Consider the following 15,104-nt stretch of genomic DNA (forward strand, 5'->3'; position numbering starts at 1 on the left):
TTGTTTTGAGAATTAGAGAGCAGTATGTAGTTTGATCACGCGTTTGGCTTAGAGTTGGTGCTTAATAGCTGTTAGCTATTGTTACATTACAGTCTGCAGTCTAATCTCTACAAAGCTGGGTGGCAGTTAATAGTGGAATTTAAAAAGTTTGCAACTGAAGCTCTGAGGCCATATGCCCCAGGGCCACCCAGATTTACCTTATCCAGTAGTGAGGAGTGGATGCATCTAGAAGAGGTGGGTGAAAATGAGAGGGAGTGAGGTGGATCAGGAGCTGAGTGGGGAAGGTGTGCCCTGGGAGTGAAATCCCCCTGAACCCCACCCCTCACACACATTTTCTCAGGTGTACACAGGATCAGAAAAGTTTGGTTTTAGTGTAACTCCTTCTCTCGCTAGGTCTAAAGGGTACGCCAGTCGTTCTCTGTTGAAGGCTTGCCCTCAGAATTCTGTATTAATGTCCCTTCCTTTTGGGCCCTGTTGTGATGATGAGTGATGTGGGTTGGTTCCCAGGTCACAAACCGTGGGCGGGGAACAGAAATGCTTTTGGAGGAGCCTTTGCCTCTGGAAACAGCACAAGAGTCACCGAGCTTCAAGCTGGAGCCCATGGAGACTGAGCGAAGCCCTGGCCGCAGGCTGCAGGAGCTGCTAGGCCCCGGCCCCAAAAGGGACCCTCAGACTGTAAAGGAGAGGGGTGAGGAACAGTTATCTGGGCAAGCGGGAGGGAGGAGGGGCTTTGGGGTTGCCCCTGACACTGGCAGGATGCAGCCTCACTGCCAAGGAGGGAGCGTTTCTGACCTGAGGGTCCCCAGATATGAGTAAAAGATCTAGAAGTGGTTTGGATTCCTCTTGGGGTGGGTGAAGGGAGGGGGATCTCTTTGGAAGTCTTTTTGTATGCAGAAGAGAGACTTTTAGAGCTCAGTGAATGAGGGCTTGAGTGCTTGGGCCAGCAGGAAAGACTGCTGGTACTCCGTTGTTTTGGGTGTCACCTTATTATCCCTCCATTGCTTTCTGTTCAGTGTTGGGTCCTCCTAGCAGAGTCTGGGTGTCAGGGCACAGTGGACACTGTGTTGTGATAATCCTTGGGTTGCCAAGATTTAAGAATGCCATTCTCACCATCATTTCTGTCACCTTCAGCATTATCTGCTCCCTGGCTTTCTCTCTTTCCTCCCGAAGGAAACATGGAAGACAAGGAGCTGACTGGGCCCCAGGTGATGTGGAAGTTCTCATTGTCTCCCCCTAGTTGTTCTTGTGGGGGTGGGGTCCTTTTGCCACTTAGGATCCTTACCACCTCACCACATGCACCTCCCCACCTTCTTTGTTTGTCTCCTCCACACTTCACTTGTAGGCCTAACACCCTTCTTCCCCATGAAAGGAGTCCTTGGCACCCCTGGGTTTTGCCCTTTAACCTGTGACTCTGCTTGAATTGTTCTTGGTGCCTTAGGGCCTAAAGGTGATCTTGTGCTATTTCAGTTGCCTGAGAGCTTAGAGGACGTGGCTATGTACATCTCCCAGGAGGAGTGGGGGCGTCAGCATCCTAGTAAGAGGGCCCTCTCCCGGGACACGGTGCAGGAGAGTTATGAGAATGTGGACTCACTGGGTAAGGACTTCTTTTCCAAGGATGAAGACTGAGCCATTTCTTACCAGGGTTCTGTCCCTTAGCCACTTGCCTCCTGTGTGTCAAGTTCTGAGTTTGGCCAGGAGACCTGCTTTTGCCTAAAGTCCCTTGAACTAAGATCAGTTAAATATTTGTCAAGTGCCATAGTTGGCATACTTAAGGGCCCCAGCTGCCAGAGATGAGGGCAGGGAGTCCGAGCCATGATGAACTTACCAGGGCAGAACAAGTCAAATCCAGTGATGCTCACCACCACCCCCATCCCCACTTCCCACGCATCACCCACAGAATACTGTGGGGCTCCAAGTTCCTGATGCCTTGAAATTTTAAAATGCTTATTCTTCCTACCTCACTTATGTTTTCTGTGCTCCATTAGTATTTCTGGGCTCTTCCCCAGAAACACAGGTTTCAGGGCACTGGCGTCAACATTCTAGCTTAGTGACTGTCCCAGTCCTTGAAAACTGAGGAAGGGGGAAAGCTTTGTAGAAATTTGGAAATGATACATATTCAAAATGGGTATAAGTAATTTAAACATAAATTAAGGTGCATCTTCATTCATGTTGAACTATTATGCAGAGATTAAAAATGAGGTCTGTAAAACAGGGCCAAAAACTGATTGTTGGATTAAGTGGAGAGTGTGTGGGTATTGTATAATTCCTTCATCTTTTCTGCATGTATAGAAACTCTCATAATAAAAACTTGAAGGAATCTTAAAAACAAAAAACAGGACTGTGTATGTTACCATTGTAGCTATCTTGATGCATACCTGGTAGAAAAGAAGTTTGGTTGCCTGCACGGGGGCCTTCTCCAGGGTCTCTGTCATTGTGCTGTGGCTTGGCACCCTAAGTTGAGCACAGTTCTTTCAGTGAGTGCTAAATAAGAAGAGTTCAGATCACGAGTTCTTGGGACTAACCTTTTTAAAAAAAGTCCATGTTTGATGGAGTTGGAGTGAGCATAACACAGGATGGCTCTTTAGGGTTTTAATCTCAGAGTCCCAGGTCCTTTTCTGATTTTCCATCATATTACATTTTTTCCTTCTGGAATTGTCCCAACTTAGTTTCATAAGGGTCAAGGCTCTTTCACAGTATTAAACTTTGATTCCTCAAGGAACTGACCACTCTGACCATGTGCATTTGAGTGTTGTTTTAATTACAAAAGTTTTACACTGTCATTGCCAAAAGTCCCAACTACCACACAAGTGTAAGAAGAAAAAAGCCATAGTTTCCCTCATCTAATTTCTTTCTCTGGAGGTAACAGTGGGAATAGTTTATGTTCCAAGTAGTTGCTGTCAGACTTACTGCACCTTCCGTATCCATCCACTGAAGACAGGGAGCAAGACTGTCTTTGTTTCTCTTGTCTGGTTGAGGAAAGTGGTGACATAGAAATCCTTTTCTTTCATTGTGGTCAGAGTCTCAGGTTCCCAGTCAGGAGGCCCTGAGCACCCAGGTGGAACATGGAGGAAAGCCCTGGCACCCCAGTGTCCAGACTTGCAAGGAAGGTCTGAGCTCCAGGACCCCAGCTCCAGGTAAGGAAAGCAGCTGAGCAGCCTGCCCAGCTAGTCTCCGGTTGTTGGGAATAAGGTATTTGAGGGTCTTGGTGTAAGGCTAGCCTGTCCCCACTGCCCACTTCCATCCCAGTGATGGCAGGCGAGGTTCCCAGGGTGCAGAGTGTAAGAAGGCATTCATTCCTGGGCTCACCTGCCCACTTTTGTCCCAGTCTTGCTCCATCCCTTACTTTCCTGAAGGACAGAAGCTAGGGGCTCAGTTGGAGAGGGAGGTCAGGGCCCCCACAAGGGAAGTCAAGGCTGGTTTGAGCTCTCATTCCTGAGTGATGTCCCCACGCCTCATATGGCTGCCTGTCTAGAGTGAGTTACCAAAATGGGAAAGATGGGAAACCGAGGGAGAGCGAGGCCTTCTGGATTTCTGACCTACAGGCAGTATCACGCATGGGATTTCCTTTTCTCCTGCATAGACATAACATGGGGGTTTGATTTCTCTTGCTCTTCCAGGGGAAGAGAAATTTGAGAACCAGGAAGAGTGTGCTCAGTCTGCTTCTCCTGAGAGCATCCACTGTCAGGCGCTGCTGCTTGGCCAGGCCAGAGGGGAGGTGCCCTGGAGTCCTGAGCAGGGAAGGCCTCGGGACAGGGCAGAAAAGCTTTGGGAGCCTCCCACAGAGGATCGAATGGAGCAGTCCTTAGTGGGGGCCACAAGTTGCAAAAAACTGGGACGACCAACGGAACTGCAGCCGAAGAAGCTCCACTTATGTCCCTTGTGTGGCAAAAATTTCTCTAACAACTCAAACCTGATTAGGCACCAGAGAATACATGCAGCAGAAAGACTGTGCATGGGTGTGGAGTGCGCTGAAATCTTTGGTGGGAATCCACACTTTTTATCACTACACAGAGCACACCTGGGAGAGGAAGCCCATAAGTGTCTCGAGTGTGGAAAAAGCTTCAGTCAGAATACCCACCTGACTCGCCACCAGCGAACCCACACAGGTGAGAAGCCCTATCAGTGTAATGTGTGTGGAAAGAGCTTCTCTTGCAACTCCAACCTCCACAGGCACCAGAGAACGCACACAGGCGAAAAGCCCTACAAGTGCCCTGAGTGCGGGGAGATCTTCGCTCACAGTTCCAACCTCCTCAGGCACCAGAGAATTCACACGGGAGAGAGACCTTATAAGTGTGCTGAGTGTGGGAAAAGTTTCTCTCGCAGTTCACACCTTGTTATTCATGAAAGAACTCATGAGAAGGAGAGGCTGTACCCCTTCTCTGAGTGTGGGGAAGCAGTGAGGGACAGCACGCTCTTTCTTACAAATCCTGGGACCCACCCCAAAGCAGAGAAGAAACTCTTCCAGTGTTTGACTTGTGGGAAAAGCTTCCGGCAGGGCATGCACCTCACCAGACACCAGAGAACACACACAGGAGAGAAACCATATAAATGTAACCTCTGTGGGGAAAACTTTTCTCATAGATCCAACTTAATCAGGCACCAGAGAATTCACACGGGAGAGAAACCCTATACCTGTCACGAATGTGGGGACAGTTTCTCTCACAGCTCCAATCGGATTCGTCATCTGAGAACCCACACGGGAGAGAAACCTTATAAATGTTCTGAATGTGGAGAAAGCTTTTCCCGGAGTTCACGCCTTATGAGTCATCAGAGAACTCACACTGGATAGAAACAATGGGATTTCTTTTGGGCCCAGTTAAGGTGGCCTGTTCAGAGGGGCCTGTTTTTCAGAGGTCGTATTCCTTACCCATCGAGTAATTACCCTGCCCCTGCAGGGCAGGGTCCTTCTGAGGGAAGTACAGAAGCAGCAAAGGATTAGCATAAAACTGAAAAGGAATTCTGTTGGAATTAGTGAGAATAGCAAGTCTTTGAGGCGACCCACTCAGGGTGGAATTCTGTGAAGTACTTCCTGTCCCAGGACACTATCCCCCTCATCATATTTAGCCAGCTTGTGATGTGGGTGCCTTATTCTGTCCTGTGTCTGGAATCCACAGACTTACTGCTTCCTCACTTGGGACATTCATCAGGAATATTTGGGCTCCTGAGGCCCTTGAGAGCAAAGAAGAGCAATCAGGTTTCCTGGGAAAGCAGGAGGCACCAAAATACTGGTGGTGAGTTGCAGCTCTTCTGAAGGCCTGGCTGGGAAGTGCATAGGCAGTCCTGGGCACCCACCGTCAATGGCCTGACCATATTGGTCACTGGCAGGTCCTAATGTAATTGTCACCTCAAACAAAAAGGAACAAGAGACCTAAGGGAAATAGTAAGACAGAATTTGCAGGTCTGCCCGGAAATAGGCAGAGGAAACTATATAAGTCTGAATTAGTTTACCCTTTGCAGAGATCGAGTCTTCAGAAGGTTCACGGAAGATGGGTTCCCTGGGAGACTTCAAAAACATGAATCCTGGGGAAGTTAGGAATCATGCCCACCCTTGTCGAAAATATGGTTGGATGTTAATAAATATCTTCAGGAAACATGAACTTGTGACTCATCATTGAGGGCCTTTGTCTTGTCCGCCACGTTGGTCTGTCTTTGTCCACTTTGGGAGGAGGACCTGCTTTCTCTTTCTGGTCTTATTGCTAAGGAAGGTTCTGAAAAAGGTGACGGCAAGCGGAGGGAGGGAGGTGTGGCCCTGGCTGGCTCCAGGCTGAGGTCGCTATGTGGAAACAAGGGTCAAGCCCAGTGGCTGCTTTGGGTGATGTCATAAAGGTGTCCTCTAAATTTTGTGTGTGTGTTCACAGCAGTGAACATGCCTTTTGATTGTTTAGAATGTTTGCTTTCTTGCAAAGTAAAGATCTGGCTCTTCAAAAACAAGTTATTTTGGTCTAGGAAATGGTTGCCAGGAAAAAATGGTCCTGGTATGACTGAGTTATTGCCCACGAGTGGAGACAGACTTTGGAGAAGGCAATGACAATCCACTCCAGTACTCTTGCCTGGAAGATCCCATGGGCGCAGTCCATGGGGTCGCTAAGAATCGGACACGACTGAGTGACTTCACTTCCACTTTTCACTTTCATGCATTGGAGAAGGAAATGGCAACCCACTCCAGTGTTCTTGCCTGGAGAATCTCAGGGACGGGGGAGCCTGGTGGGCTGCCGTCTATGGGGTTGCACAGAGTCAGACACGACTGAAGCGACTTAGCAGCAGCAGCAGTCTACTGTTACAGGCAGGATTGATGACTTTGTAGTCATATTTGTATTTTGTTTTTTCTTGTAGTCATATTTGAAAAAGCAGGTCAGAGGTCCTTACAGTAGGGTCCCATGAAGGCATTGCAAGGGAAGGTTAAGTATATATACTTTTTACGTTACTCCTACTTTTACCCCACTAGTCTTCTTGGGAAAGAAACTAGAAGAGATTCCAGCTGGCTGTTTTGTCAAAAAGAAACTAACACTGGGGGCAATAAAGACCCCTGCCCCCGCAGTCCAGATGGGTAGAAAGGAGGCTTGAGAGATGTGGACTGGCCCTGAGCAACAGTCTCATACCCTTGTAGCAAAAGTAGTGCCTGAAACCAGCAGAAAGTCTCCTGGTACCACGCATAAGCAATGTGAAAAAGCCTGGCAGAGGCCATCTAGAAGCATCAGGCCCGACAAAGGGGATAAAGCCCCATAACACCAGAGACAAGAAAGAGTGATAAAACAGCACTAAGTCGCTTAGTTTTTATTTCCAGGGAGAGCCATCAGCAGTCACTGAGTTTTTACCCCATTTATGAAAGAACTTAACACGTTTCAGTGCAGTTAGGAGACGGAATGGTCCAGGGGAATTCAACAACAAAATGGTTAATGAAAAATGACTCAGGCCTACCCCCACCCCCCACACCATCTCTGACAAACAAGTGAATGTCCTTAATTCATCACTGAAACACTTTGAGCATCCCAGAAACTTCTGTGTTAAGAAACCAAAACTGATGGCTCACCAGGATCCAAACCTGCTTCAGGGAGATAGTGAGATTTCCCCAGGTGGAAAGGATGAGAAGAGAAAATGCTAAGTTTCTGAAATGTAGGCAATGGTAACCCACTCCAGTATTTATGCCTGGAAAATTCCAGAGACGGCTGGGGCTGGCAGGTTACAGTCCATGGAGTCTCACAGTCCACGCGACCGTGCACGCTGCACACACCGTGCACGCTGCACACACCGTATGCAGGCACACCAGGATGTGTTTAGGACCTAAAGAGGAAACTGTCTGCCTCTCCACCCCAACTTCCCCTCTAGGCAGGAAAACGTTCTAAATCCTGGGTGAAGGATTTAGAACGTTCTAAATCCATCAGAGGGTGAAGCTTCTCTTGAGGCTGTTTCCCATTCTCTTTGGAGGGAGTCCAGGTTAAGTCTGGGAACCCTGCCACAGCCACCGGAACAAAGCGAGGAGCCTGGGTTTCTCTGAGGAGCTCTCGTCTTCAGGAGGATTTCCAGAAGCCAAAACGTCAGTCCTTTCTCAGGTTTAGGCAAAAAAACGAGGCTGCGGGTCCCACAGCTTAGCTTCTGGCGGCATCTGGGAGTGGGCGCAGCGCGCCTAGGACCTTGTGAGCCCCACCAGCTGGTCCCTTCGAGGATGGCTCCCGAGCCGGCCCGGGAGGAGCAAGGACGAGGGTGTGTGTGTTGGGGGCGGGGGGTGCTCGACGGCCGCGTTCCAGCAAACCTTTCCCCCTCCGCGAGGGCCTGGGGCCGCCTTGCGCAGGCAGCCCGCACCTGCCGCGCCCCGCTCGCGGGCCCTCCAGGGCCTTGCCTGGCTGCGCCCATCCTCAGGCCCGCCCTCCGCGCAGGCCCGGCCCGGGCCTCCCCGGACCTCGCCCAGTCTTCGGCTCCGACTCCTGGCGCAGGGCCAGGACGGCCGAGCAGCACAGTTTTCCCCTCCTTCCACCGCGAGAAGTTCCTGGCGGCGCGACTACACTCTAAGCTTCCCCGTCCGCAGGTGCGCGCGCTCACCCGCAGTCCGAACCTCCCTCGTGGTCCAGCAGGAGGCGAGCTGGTACGGGTGGGCAGGTCTCGGGCGGGGAAGGGTGGGCCTAGGGGCCCACGGCCCACTGGGAGCACCTCTTCAATTTTTAGTTCGCTGTCTCTGGCCACAGGATGGGGAACTGATGGCAGAGGAGACCAAGGAGACAGGTGCAGAGTGGATGCACCCTGGACTAGGAAAGGAGCAGTAAGGAGGAAGTAGAGCTGAGGTCAGACCTTCAGGATGCAGCGCCTACAGGACTTCACGTGGATCCAGGCCGAAGTCTTCGGATGACCTCCAGGGGCACTGAAAATCTGTCCCTGGTTTGTCTTTGCTCCGGTCTCCACTAGTCGCCCCTACGGCAACCATCCAGGGACCTCGACGCTTCCCAGGGACATACATTCTGACACCAGAGAGCCTGTGCTCACTTCCCCTTTGCCTAGACTGCCTTTTCCCCTGCTTCCCCCACACTTCAAAGGCCAGCTCAGAAGTCACACTTGCCCGTTCCCTATTATCCAAGCACTCATAAAGCCCTCTGTGAACTCATTTTGGCTCTCACACACCCAACTGTGGCTTGTTCCTATTCCTAAATACCCAGCACAACAACGTGAAATTTGCAAAATCAATGAATACTGTTTTTTTGGGGAGGGGGTTGCTATTCGCAGGATTTGTGGGGTCTCAAATGGTGACCAGGGATTGAACCTGGGCCGTGGCAGTCAAAGTCTGGAATGCTAACCACTAGGCCACCACGGAACTCCCTCAATGAATACTTTTGAAAAGAATATGACTGCAGGTCATATATTCTGAGACTTTATGAACACTGGGGTAAAAACGGATGTTAATGCCATGAACTTGAGAGCTATCCAGTATGCTCATCTGACATTCCCCCTCAACTTCTTCCACCATCCATTCTACCCTAGGGATTGAAAGATGTCTCAACAAATGCTAATTTGTAAATAACAAAAATGTTAATAAGATATAAAACTGTATTTACAATGTAACTTACCTATTTTAAAGATACATGTAATATACCAAAGTGTTGAGAGTCCATCATTAGTCAATAAAATTTGAGTGCTTTTATCTTTTTTATGTTGTCTTTTATAATTGGCATGTTACTTCCACAATAAGAGAAAAACAAACACTAAGTAGGTGGTAACCCATTTACAAGAGCATTTACAAGACATTTACAATGTCACACCATTACATTGAAAAATCTGTCCTTACCTTCTTAAATAACTAGTCAGCATAAACATAGCTGCTTTGTTATATGCTGTGAATATATTTAGATTTTAATGCTTTCCTCACATCCATTCCACCCATAATCTGGGACAGTAATTCCTTATTTAAAGCCTTTGCCTTAAGTAGAAAAAAAAAATGGATTAAATAACATATTTATACATAAAAAACCCCAAATTTATTCCTTTCAAATTGTTTATTTTATAAACAATATAAATGGGCATTGCTATGCAAAGTGAGGTCAGTTGATATAAACAATGACAATCCACAACAGGTCTAGTTCATGTATCATCACAAAATTGCAGAAATCTTTAAACACAACATCTAATTATTACAACCAGAAGTTGAAGGCATACTGAAGGAATACTTAATATTATGAGGCCTCGGTTTCAAAAACCTACCAATTCTAGAATGGATCCTGTTCTGGAACTGTTTCTTGATTATTTCTTGTTGCATCTCTTTCAGTGTAAAATGGAACCTTTGAAACTCAGGTGTGACCGACAAAATCAAGTAGGTAGTCCAAACTCTTTCCTACAGCTGATAACTTAAATTCATCAGCCTCCTCTTCAGCTCCTTTTTGAACAACTTTCTTTATAATTCCACCTTTTGTTTCTGATGTACTACCCTTTTCTTCTTCACCCACATTGAACCATACCCTATTGTCATCCAGCTTGGTTTCCAACTCCCTACATGTCTCAAGAATTTCTCTATAATCCCCATCTTCTAAGCCTTGAAGATCATATTCATGTTCCTTTTTGTAAAGAAGATTTTCTCATGCATTTGCTATCATTATTTGCTTTACTTCATCCCAACTCTTTGCCCAGTTAAAAACTGCTCTTTTTAGGTTGTAGATTTTAACCTTGGAAACTAATTTTTCTCCTTTTTCTTGTTCATCATCACTTCAAAAATTACAAGACTTTCCTCAAGTTGCTTCCACCAGTAAAGTCGTTTGCAGCTCAAGATCACGCCTTGATTCATTGGCTGAATTTGGGTTGAAGTGTTATGGGGAAAGAATATGCATTTTATTCGACCATCCTCACTGGTTAGTAATTCAGTAGAAGGGTGAACTGGAGAACTGTCCAGAAGTAACAAGGACCTGACATCCTCCTCTTGGAATCTTAGGACATTAAGTTGGAAGTGCTTGACCTCAGGAACAAAGTTTTGAAAAAACCATTCTGAGAACAATTCTCTGGTGAACCAAACATCTTTACTAGGTTTGTATATCACAGGTAATGTACATGTGTCCTCTTTTACACTTTTGGGCAGCTTTGATTTTCCAATAATGATTGACTTCAACTTATGAGTACCATCTGTGTTTGCACATAAAAGAGCAGACAATTGTTCTTTGTTTATTTTCCTCCCTGGCAGGCAAATATCTTTTCTGCTTGCCTGAGTATTTTCTGGCATTGACTTCCAAAAGAGGTCAGTCTCATCCTCATTGTACAGCTGAGCAAGACACAACTTCTCTTCTTTGATAAGCATGGACAGTTTTTGTCGAAATGACTCAACATTTTCTGAAGCTGAACTTAGGACTTGTTCCGCACATACTTTTCGGTTCCCAATTGCATGCCTATTTGGAAACCTAAAAAGCCAACCAGTGCTAGCTTTGAAGTCTGTTCTCCCAAAACACTGTGCGAATCTCTCGGCAGCAGCTTGAAGCTCCACACCTCTCACAGGGACACCAGCGAAGCGTTTCTGTTGGTACCACATGTAGACAGCATCGTCCACATCGCCATATTTGGCTCCTGTTGTCCTCTTTCTCTTCTCAGCCCCTATTAATGGCACATCCTGCTTCAGTACAAAGTCCAAAATCAATTTCTTATTCTTTTTAATGTCATAAAATGTTGACTTACTGATTCCAAATTCATCCATTACACTTTTAAGAGATCTTCCAGCTTCAATCCTACTTAGAACCCTCATTTTCTTCTCCAAATTCAGTGTTGTATATTTCCCTCTCTTATTCATACTGAATTTGGTTTCAAACAATCAATAGAGGTAAAAAGAAAGAAGCCTTACTTAATTAGAAAAAAAAAATACAAATAAAAAAAACCCATCCCCTCCAAAAACTAGCACAAACTTTCAGAAGGCACAGGCATTTATACTAAAGGGTACACATATCCCTAAAAGGGATAAAGGCTCATGTAGTGCTGGTCTAGAGGTAAAGGTCTGAACTCAGAGTTACCACTGACAAGGTCCTGTCTAGCTGTTGCTACTGCAAGACATGGGTGATCAATCTTCAGAACCCTGCTTCTGAATGCTGCTTGTTCTCCTCCTCTCTCTTTACAGTAGCACCAGTCAGGAATAACAGGAATACCTGCATACTCTCCCTAACTGAATATAGGAAAAGACACAAAAGGAAGAAAAAAGGTGAGAAAAAAGGTCTGCTCACAAGAACAGACTTAAGATAAATAAGATAAATCTCAATAAAAAGTAGTGCCTCCGAAAGGCAAGGACAGAATAATATTGTGTAACAGATGCAGTGTGGCTTCTCCTCTCCTGAAACAAGCTGATTTTCCTCACTGCCAGAAAGGAAAGCAGTAATCATATTGCTCTGCCTGTAGTGGTCACTGGGCAGCAGTCCGTCCACCTGGATAAAGACTTAAAGCCATCCTGACAGTGAGATGTCTGGAGAGTTGGAATTCAGGAACAGTAGTATACTATCTTTAGGCAAAGAAGAAAGTTTTTGTCCATATGAATGAAATCCAACTTTTACTGCATTCAATACAGCATTCCCAAATACTAAGCTTTAACTTGAGTGTTTCTTATGTTTACCAAGGTAATCTGTTAAGTTTACAAATAATGTATGTTATTGGCACTTTTCCACTCTCAGATATTCTTCCTTGTGTACATTTTGTGTATTTTCAAGTGTTATTTATAACAAATTCTTCCATATTTGGGATATTATCAAGTTTCAGCATCATGGCAATTCTTAGAGATGAGCCCAAAAGTTTTATAAAAATTTTACAATAGTAAAAAAAGTAAAAGATTTGTCCTTGAGATTGTTTTCCTAAATTTACATTCAGTGTTCAGTAACACATTTTCTCCATTTGAGATTTTATTTGATTTCTCTTCAGCATAGATTTTACTTCATTTGACCCAAGACTCAGTTTTTCCACGGCTTGAAGAAATTTAAACGGTTTCTCTATTGATGATTCTTATCTCTGTTTCCCATAAATCCTTCTGTTGGCAAACTCTTCTATAGCTCTGCACCCTCAAATATTCCTTTTAAGTCCTCCTGGTGTTGCCCAAAACCATTCATTCCATGTCTTTAGAAATGTCCTACTCTAGGTTAATTTCATGGTTCTCCTTCCAGATACATAACCTCATGGGAAGTAACAAAACTGCCACTTTTATCCATTCCAGGTGCTATGAAGAAAGAAAAGTATGTCAGAGAAATGAGAAAAATAATTGGTATTTCAGTTATTTTTCTTCTCTTTTAGGGCAAAGCCTGACTGACTTTCATTCATTTCTTGACTACACAGGATTCTCAAAAGCCTCTCACCTAGAAGAAACCAGACCATTAGTTTTCCTCTAACATTTGTTGCAAGAAATGTCAACTGCTTTACAGAGTACTAAGGCTCAAGAAAGAATACAAAAATGAATAGGGTGTGAAGCCAATGACAGGCTAGGCTCAAGCAACCTTCTAAAAAAAGGCAGCTCTAACTAAGGTGATTACTATTATAAACCAAAAAAGGAAAGAGTGTTTGTTAGCCAACAGCAGCACCATTAAACCCAGCCAGTCACCCAGCAAAAACATTCAGCCTGCTATGGCAGTTGTATGATGTCTCAGAATAAACTGCATGCTTTCATTGTTTTCCAGCTGTACATTCATCATTTCTCAAACTGTGCCCAGGCAGCGAAAGGTGAAATCAAAAGGAAAGATTTTCAGGGGACTTTAGTGGCTTCCTCAGCAAGAATAAGGAACTGTGGCCCTTATCCTTAACATTCAAACAACAGTCATCAGGGGCCCTCATTCACAATTCAGCATTTTGTGACTTCTTTCCTCTTCTTCCTTTCAGAGGGTCTCTTTTCCCACTTTCTTCTCCCTGTGTTCAGTAACCAGCTCCCTACCCATGTTATGAATCAGGCCTGCCAGAGACACTCAGGGGCACAGCTGGCAGAGCTCCATTTATTCAGTTTAACAAATTCCAATTTTATGTTCAGCTTGGTCCAGATGATGAGGATCTCAATGCTCTGAATTACATGTGGCAGACTTATTGCCCACTGGTTCTGAGAGACTGGAAACAGCAACTACTTTGAAGAGACTAAGTCACAACCTGAAATTCTAAGGAAATGAACCTGCTTTGAAACATATTCAAGTGACTTAGGCAGATACTTTTTTTGGGGGGGGGGGGGCCATGCTGCATGGTTTGTGGGATCTTAGTTCCCCAACCAGGGACTGTACCCATGCCCTCAACAGTGGACGCAAGGAGCCCTAACCACTGGACCGCCAGGAAATTCCCAGCAGATACTATTATCACCTCTGTTTAATCCTTTTCTCTCAAAAAGAATCAAGATCTACGCCTTGGAGTGTAACACCAGTCTACCTAAAAGCAAAAATAGCATAATGACCTGGTAATGGTCTCTTATTTTCGTTCCCACCTTAAACTTAGCTCCAGATGAGCTGCCCTGGAAGAATCTCTGTCAAAAACCCTCAAATGATACTCTTGATTACTTTATTTTATTAAATGCCATCTCTTCACTTCCATTCCAGGCTCCATAGTAGAAGTACAAGAACTCATTTTCTAACTTTTACTCTAAATATACCCTAATTACATTGAGTTAAAAAAAAAAAAGAACTAAAGATTTTCTTACATGCTCATCTCTGAAGCTTTCAAGACTGCTCTTACCTTTCCCCCTGCCTGGAATATGGCCCCACTCTCTGCTGCAGGGCAGATCCCTCAAGGACTTCTGTAACTTTTCCCTATCCCCAAATCAACTTTCACTTCCTTGGAACTCTCACAGCGTTCAGCTTATGTGTTACTCTTTCCTACCTGTGTTACTGATATTTGTTAAATTGTCTCAGTCCTTTCCCCAGATTTCCTGAATCAAAGGCACCGTCCTACGGACTCTGTAACACGGGCTACACGTGGTAAACTTGATTAGACTTGGCTGACAATTGAAAGCGGACAACCTGAGATACTCAGATTCCTATAAATGACTCAGTACATATTTATGGAATGCCTACATTACCCAGGAAACTCTATAAGACATAAATAAAGTAAAGAAGGTTCCCATCCTCCGGGGAGTGCGCTCTGGTGGAAAAAACATAAGATAGGAAAAAGGACCCTAAATTCCACTGGAACACTCCCATTGGTGAATTACCTGACCTTCAACTCCTTAGCTCTCAATTCTCCGTCAAGGAGCTCTAGGAAAGGAAACTACTGCACAAGGAAAAACCTACCTCACAAGAAAAAACAGAATTGTGCGAGTACGCACGCCCTGAAACGGGCACACCCCCCCAGGGGCCGTTGATCCTGACCGGGACAAAACGGACTTGTACTGGCGGAGATGCGACGAGCCCCGGGACCGCAGCTCGGACACTGCCCGCTAAGCCGGAAGGGGACGGCGACCCTCAAGGACGAATCTGAATGACTAGACTCCGCCGGCAGCCCAAACGCGACACAGGGACGACCTGGACGCACGAGCCTCAAAGAGCTGGGACGAGAGACAGCGACACCCGGGCGTCGAGTCGCGCGCTGGGCCCTCTAGGCTGGACGGACTTGGAGACTCGGCGGTCGGTAACCCTTTCTTGCTGTCAGGGCTGAATTCTGAGCCGAAGGAGGTAGCCCAGCCGCGCCTGGAACCGCAGCGCTAGCGC

At 45.9% G+C, this 15,104-nt stretch overlaps 2 protein-coding genes across 5 annotated transcripts in view; one reads left to right on the plus strand and one right to left on the minus strand.

The window, feature by feature from the left end:
* Positions 1–5,597, plus strand: part of ZNF263 (zinc finger protein 263) — a 53,753-nt gene extending 48,156 nt beyond the window's left edge. For all 4 annotated transcript variants that reach the window (XM_059881136.1, XM_059881135.1, XM_059881137.1 and 1 more), the window contains 5 exons: positions 508–688; positions 1,132–1,205; positions 1,468–1,594; positions 3,018–3,134; positions 3,618–5,597. In XM_059881136.1, the coding sequence (XP_059737119.1) occupies positions 508–688; positions 1,132–1,205; positions 1,468–1,594; positions 3,018–3,134; positions 3,618–4,789 (1,671 nt within the window). In that variant the 3' untranslated portion in view covers positions 4,790–5,597. The remainder of the gene's footprint in view (positions 1–507; positions 689–1,131; positions 1,206–1,467; positions 1,595–3,017; positions 3,135–3,617) is intronic.
* Positions 5,598–9,460: 3,863 nt separating this feature from the next.
* On the minus strand, positions 9,461–15,104 carry TIGD7 (tigger transposable element derived 7). The gene is given in 4 exon segments (XM_005224648.5): positions 9,461–9,782; positions 9,784–10,183; positions 10,186–12,649; positions 14,688–15,104. Coding segments are annotated over 3 exon segments (1,638 nt in total). The 5' UTR covers positions 11,249–12,649; positions 14,688–15,104; the 3' UTR covers positions 9,461–9,607.

The sequence above is a fragment of the Bos taurus genome, chromosome 25, assembly GCF_002263795.3.
Source record: "Bos taurus isolate L1 Dominette 01449 registration number 42190680 breed Hereford chromosome 25, ARS-UCD2.0, whole genome shotgun sequence".
Lineage (NCBI taxonomy): Eukaryota > Metazoa > Chordata > Mammalia > Artiodactyla > Bovidae > Bos > Bos taurus.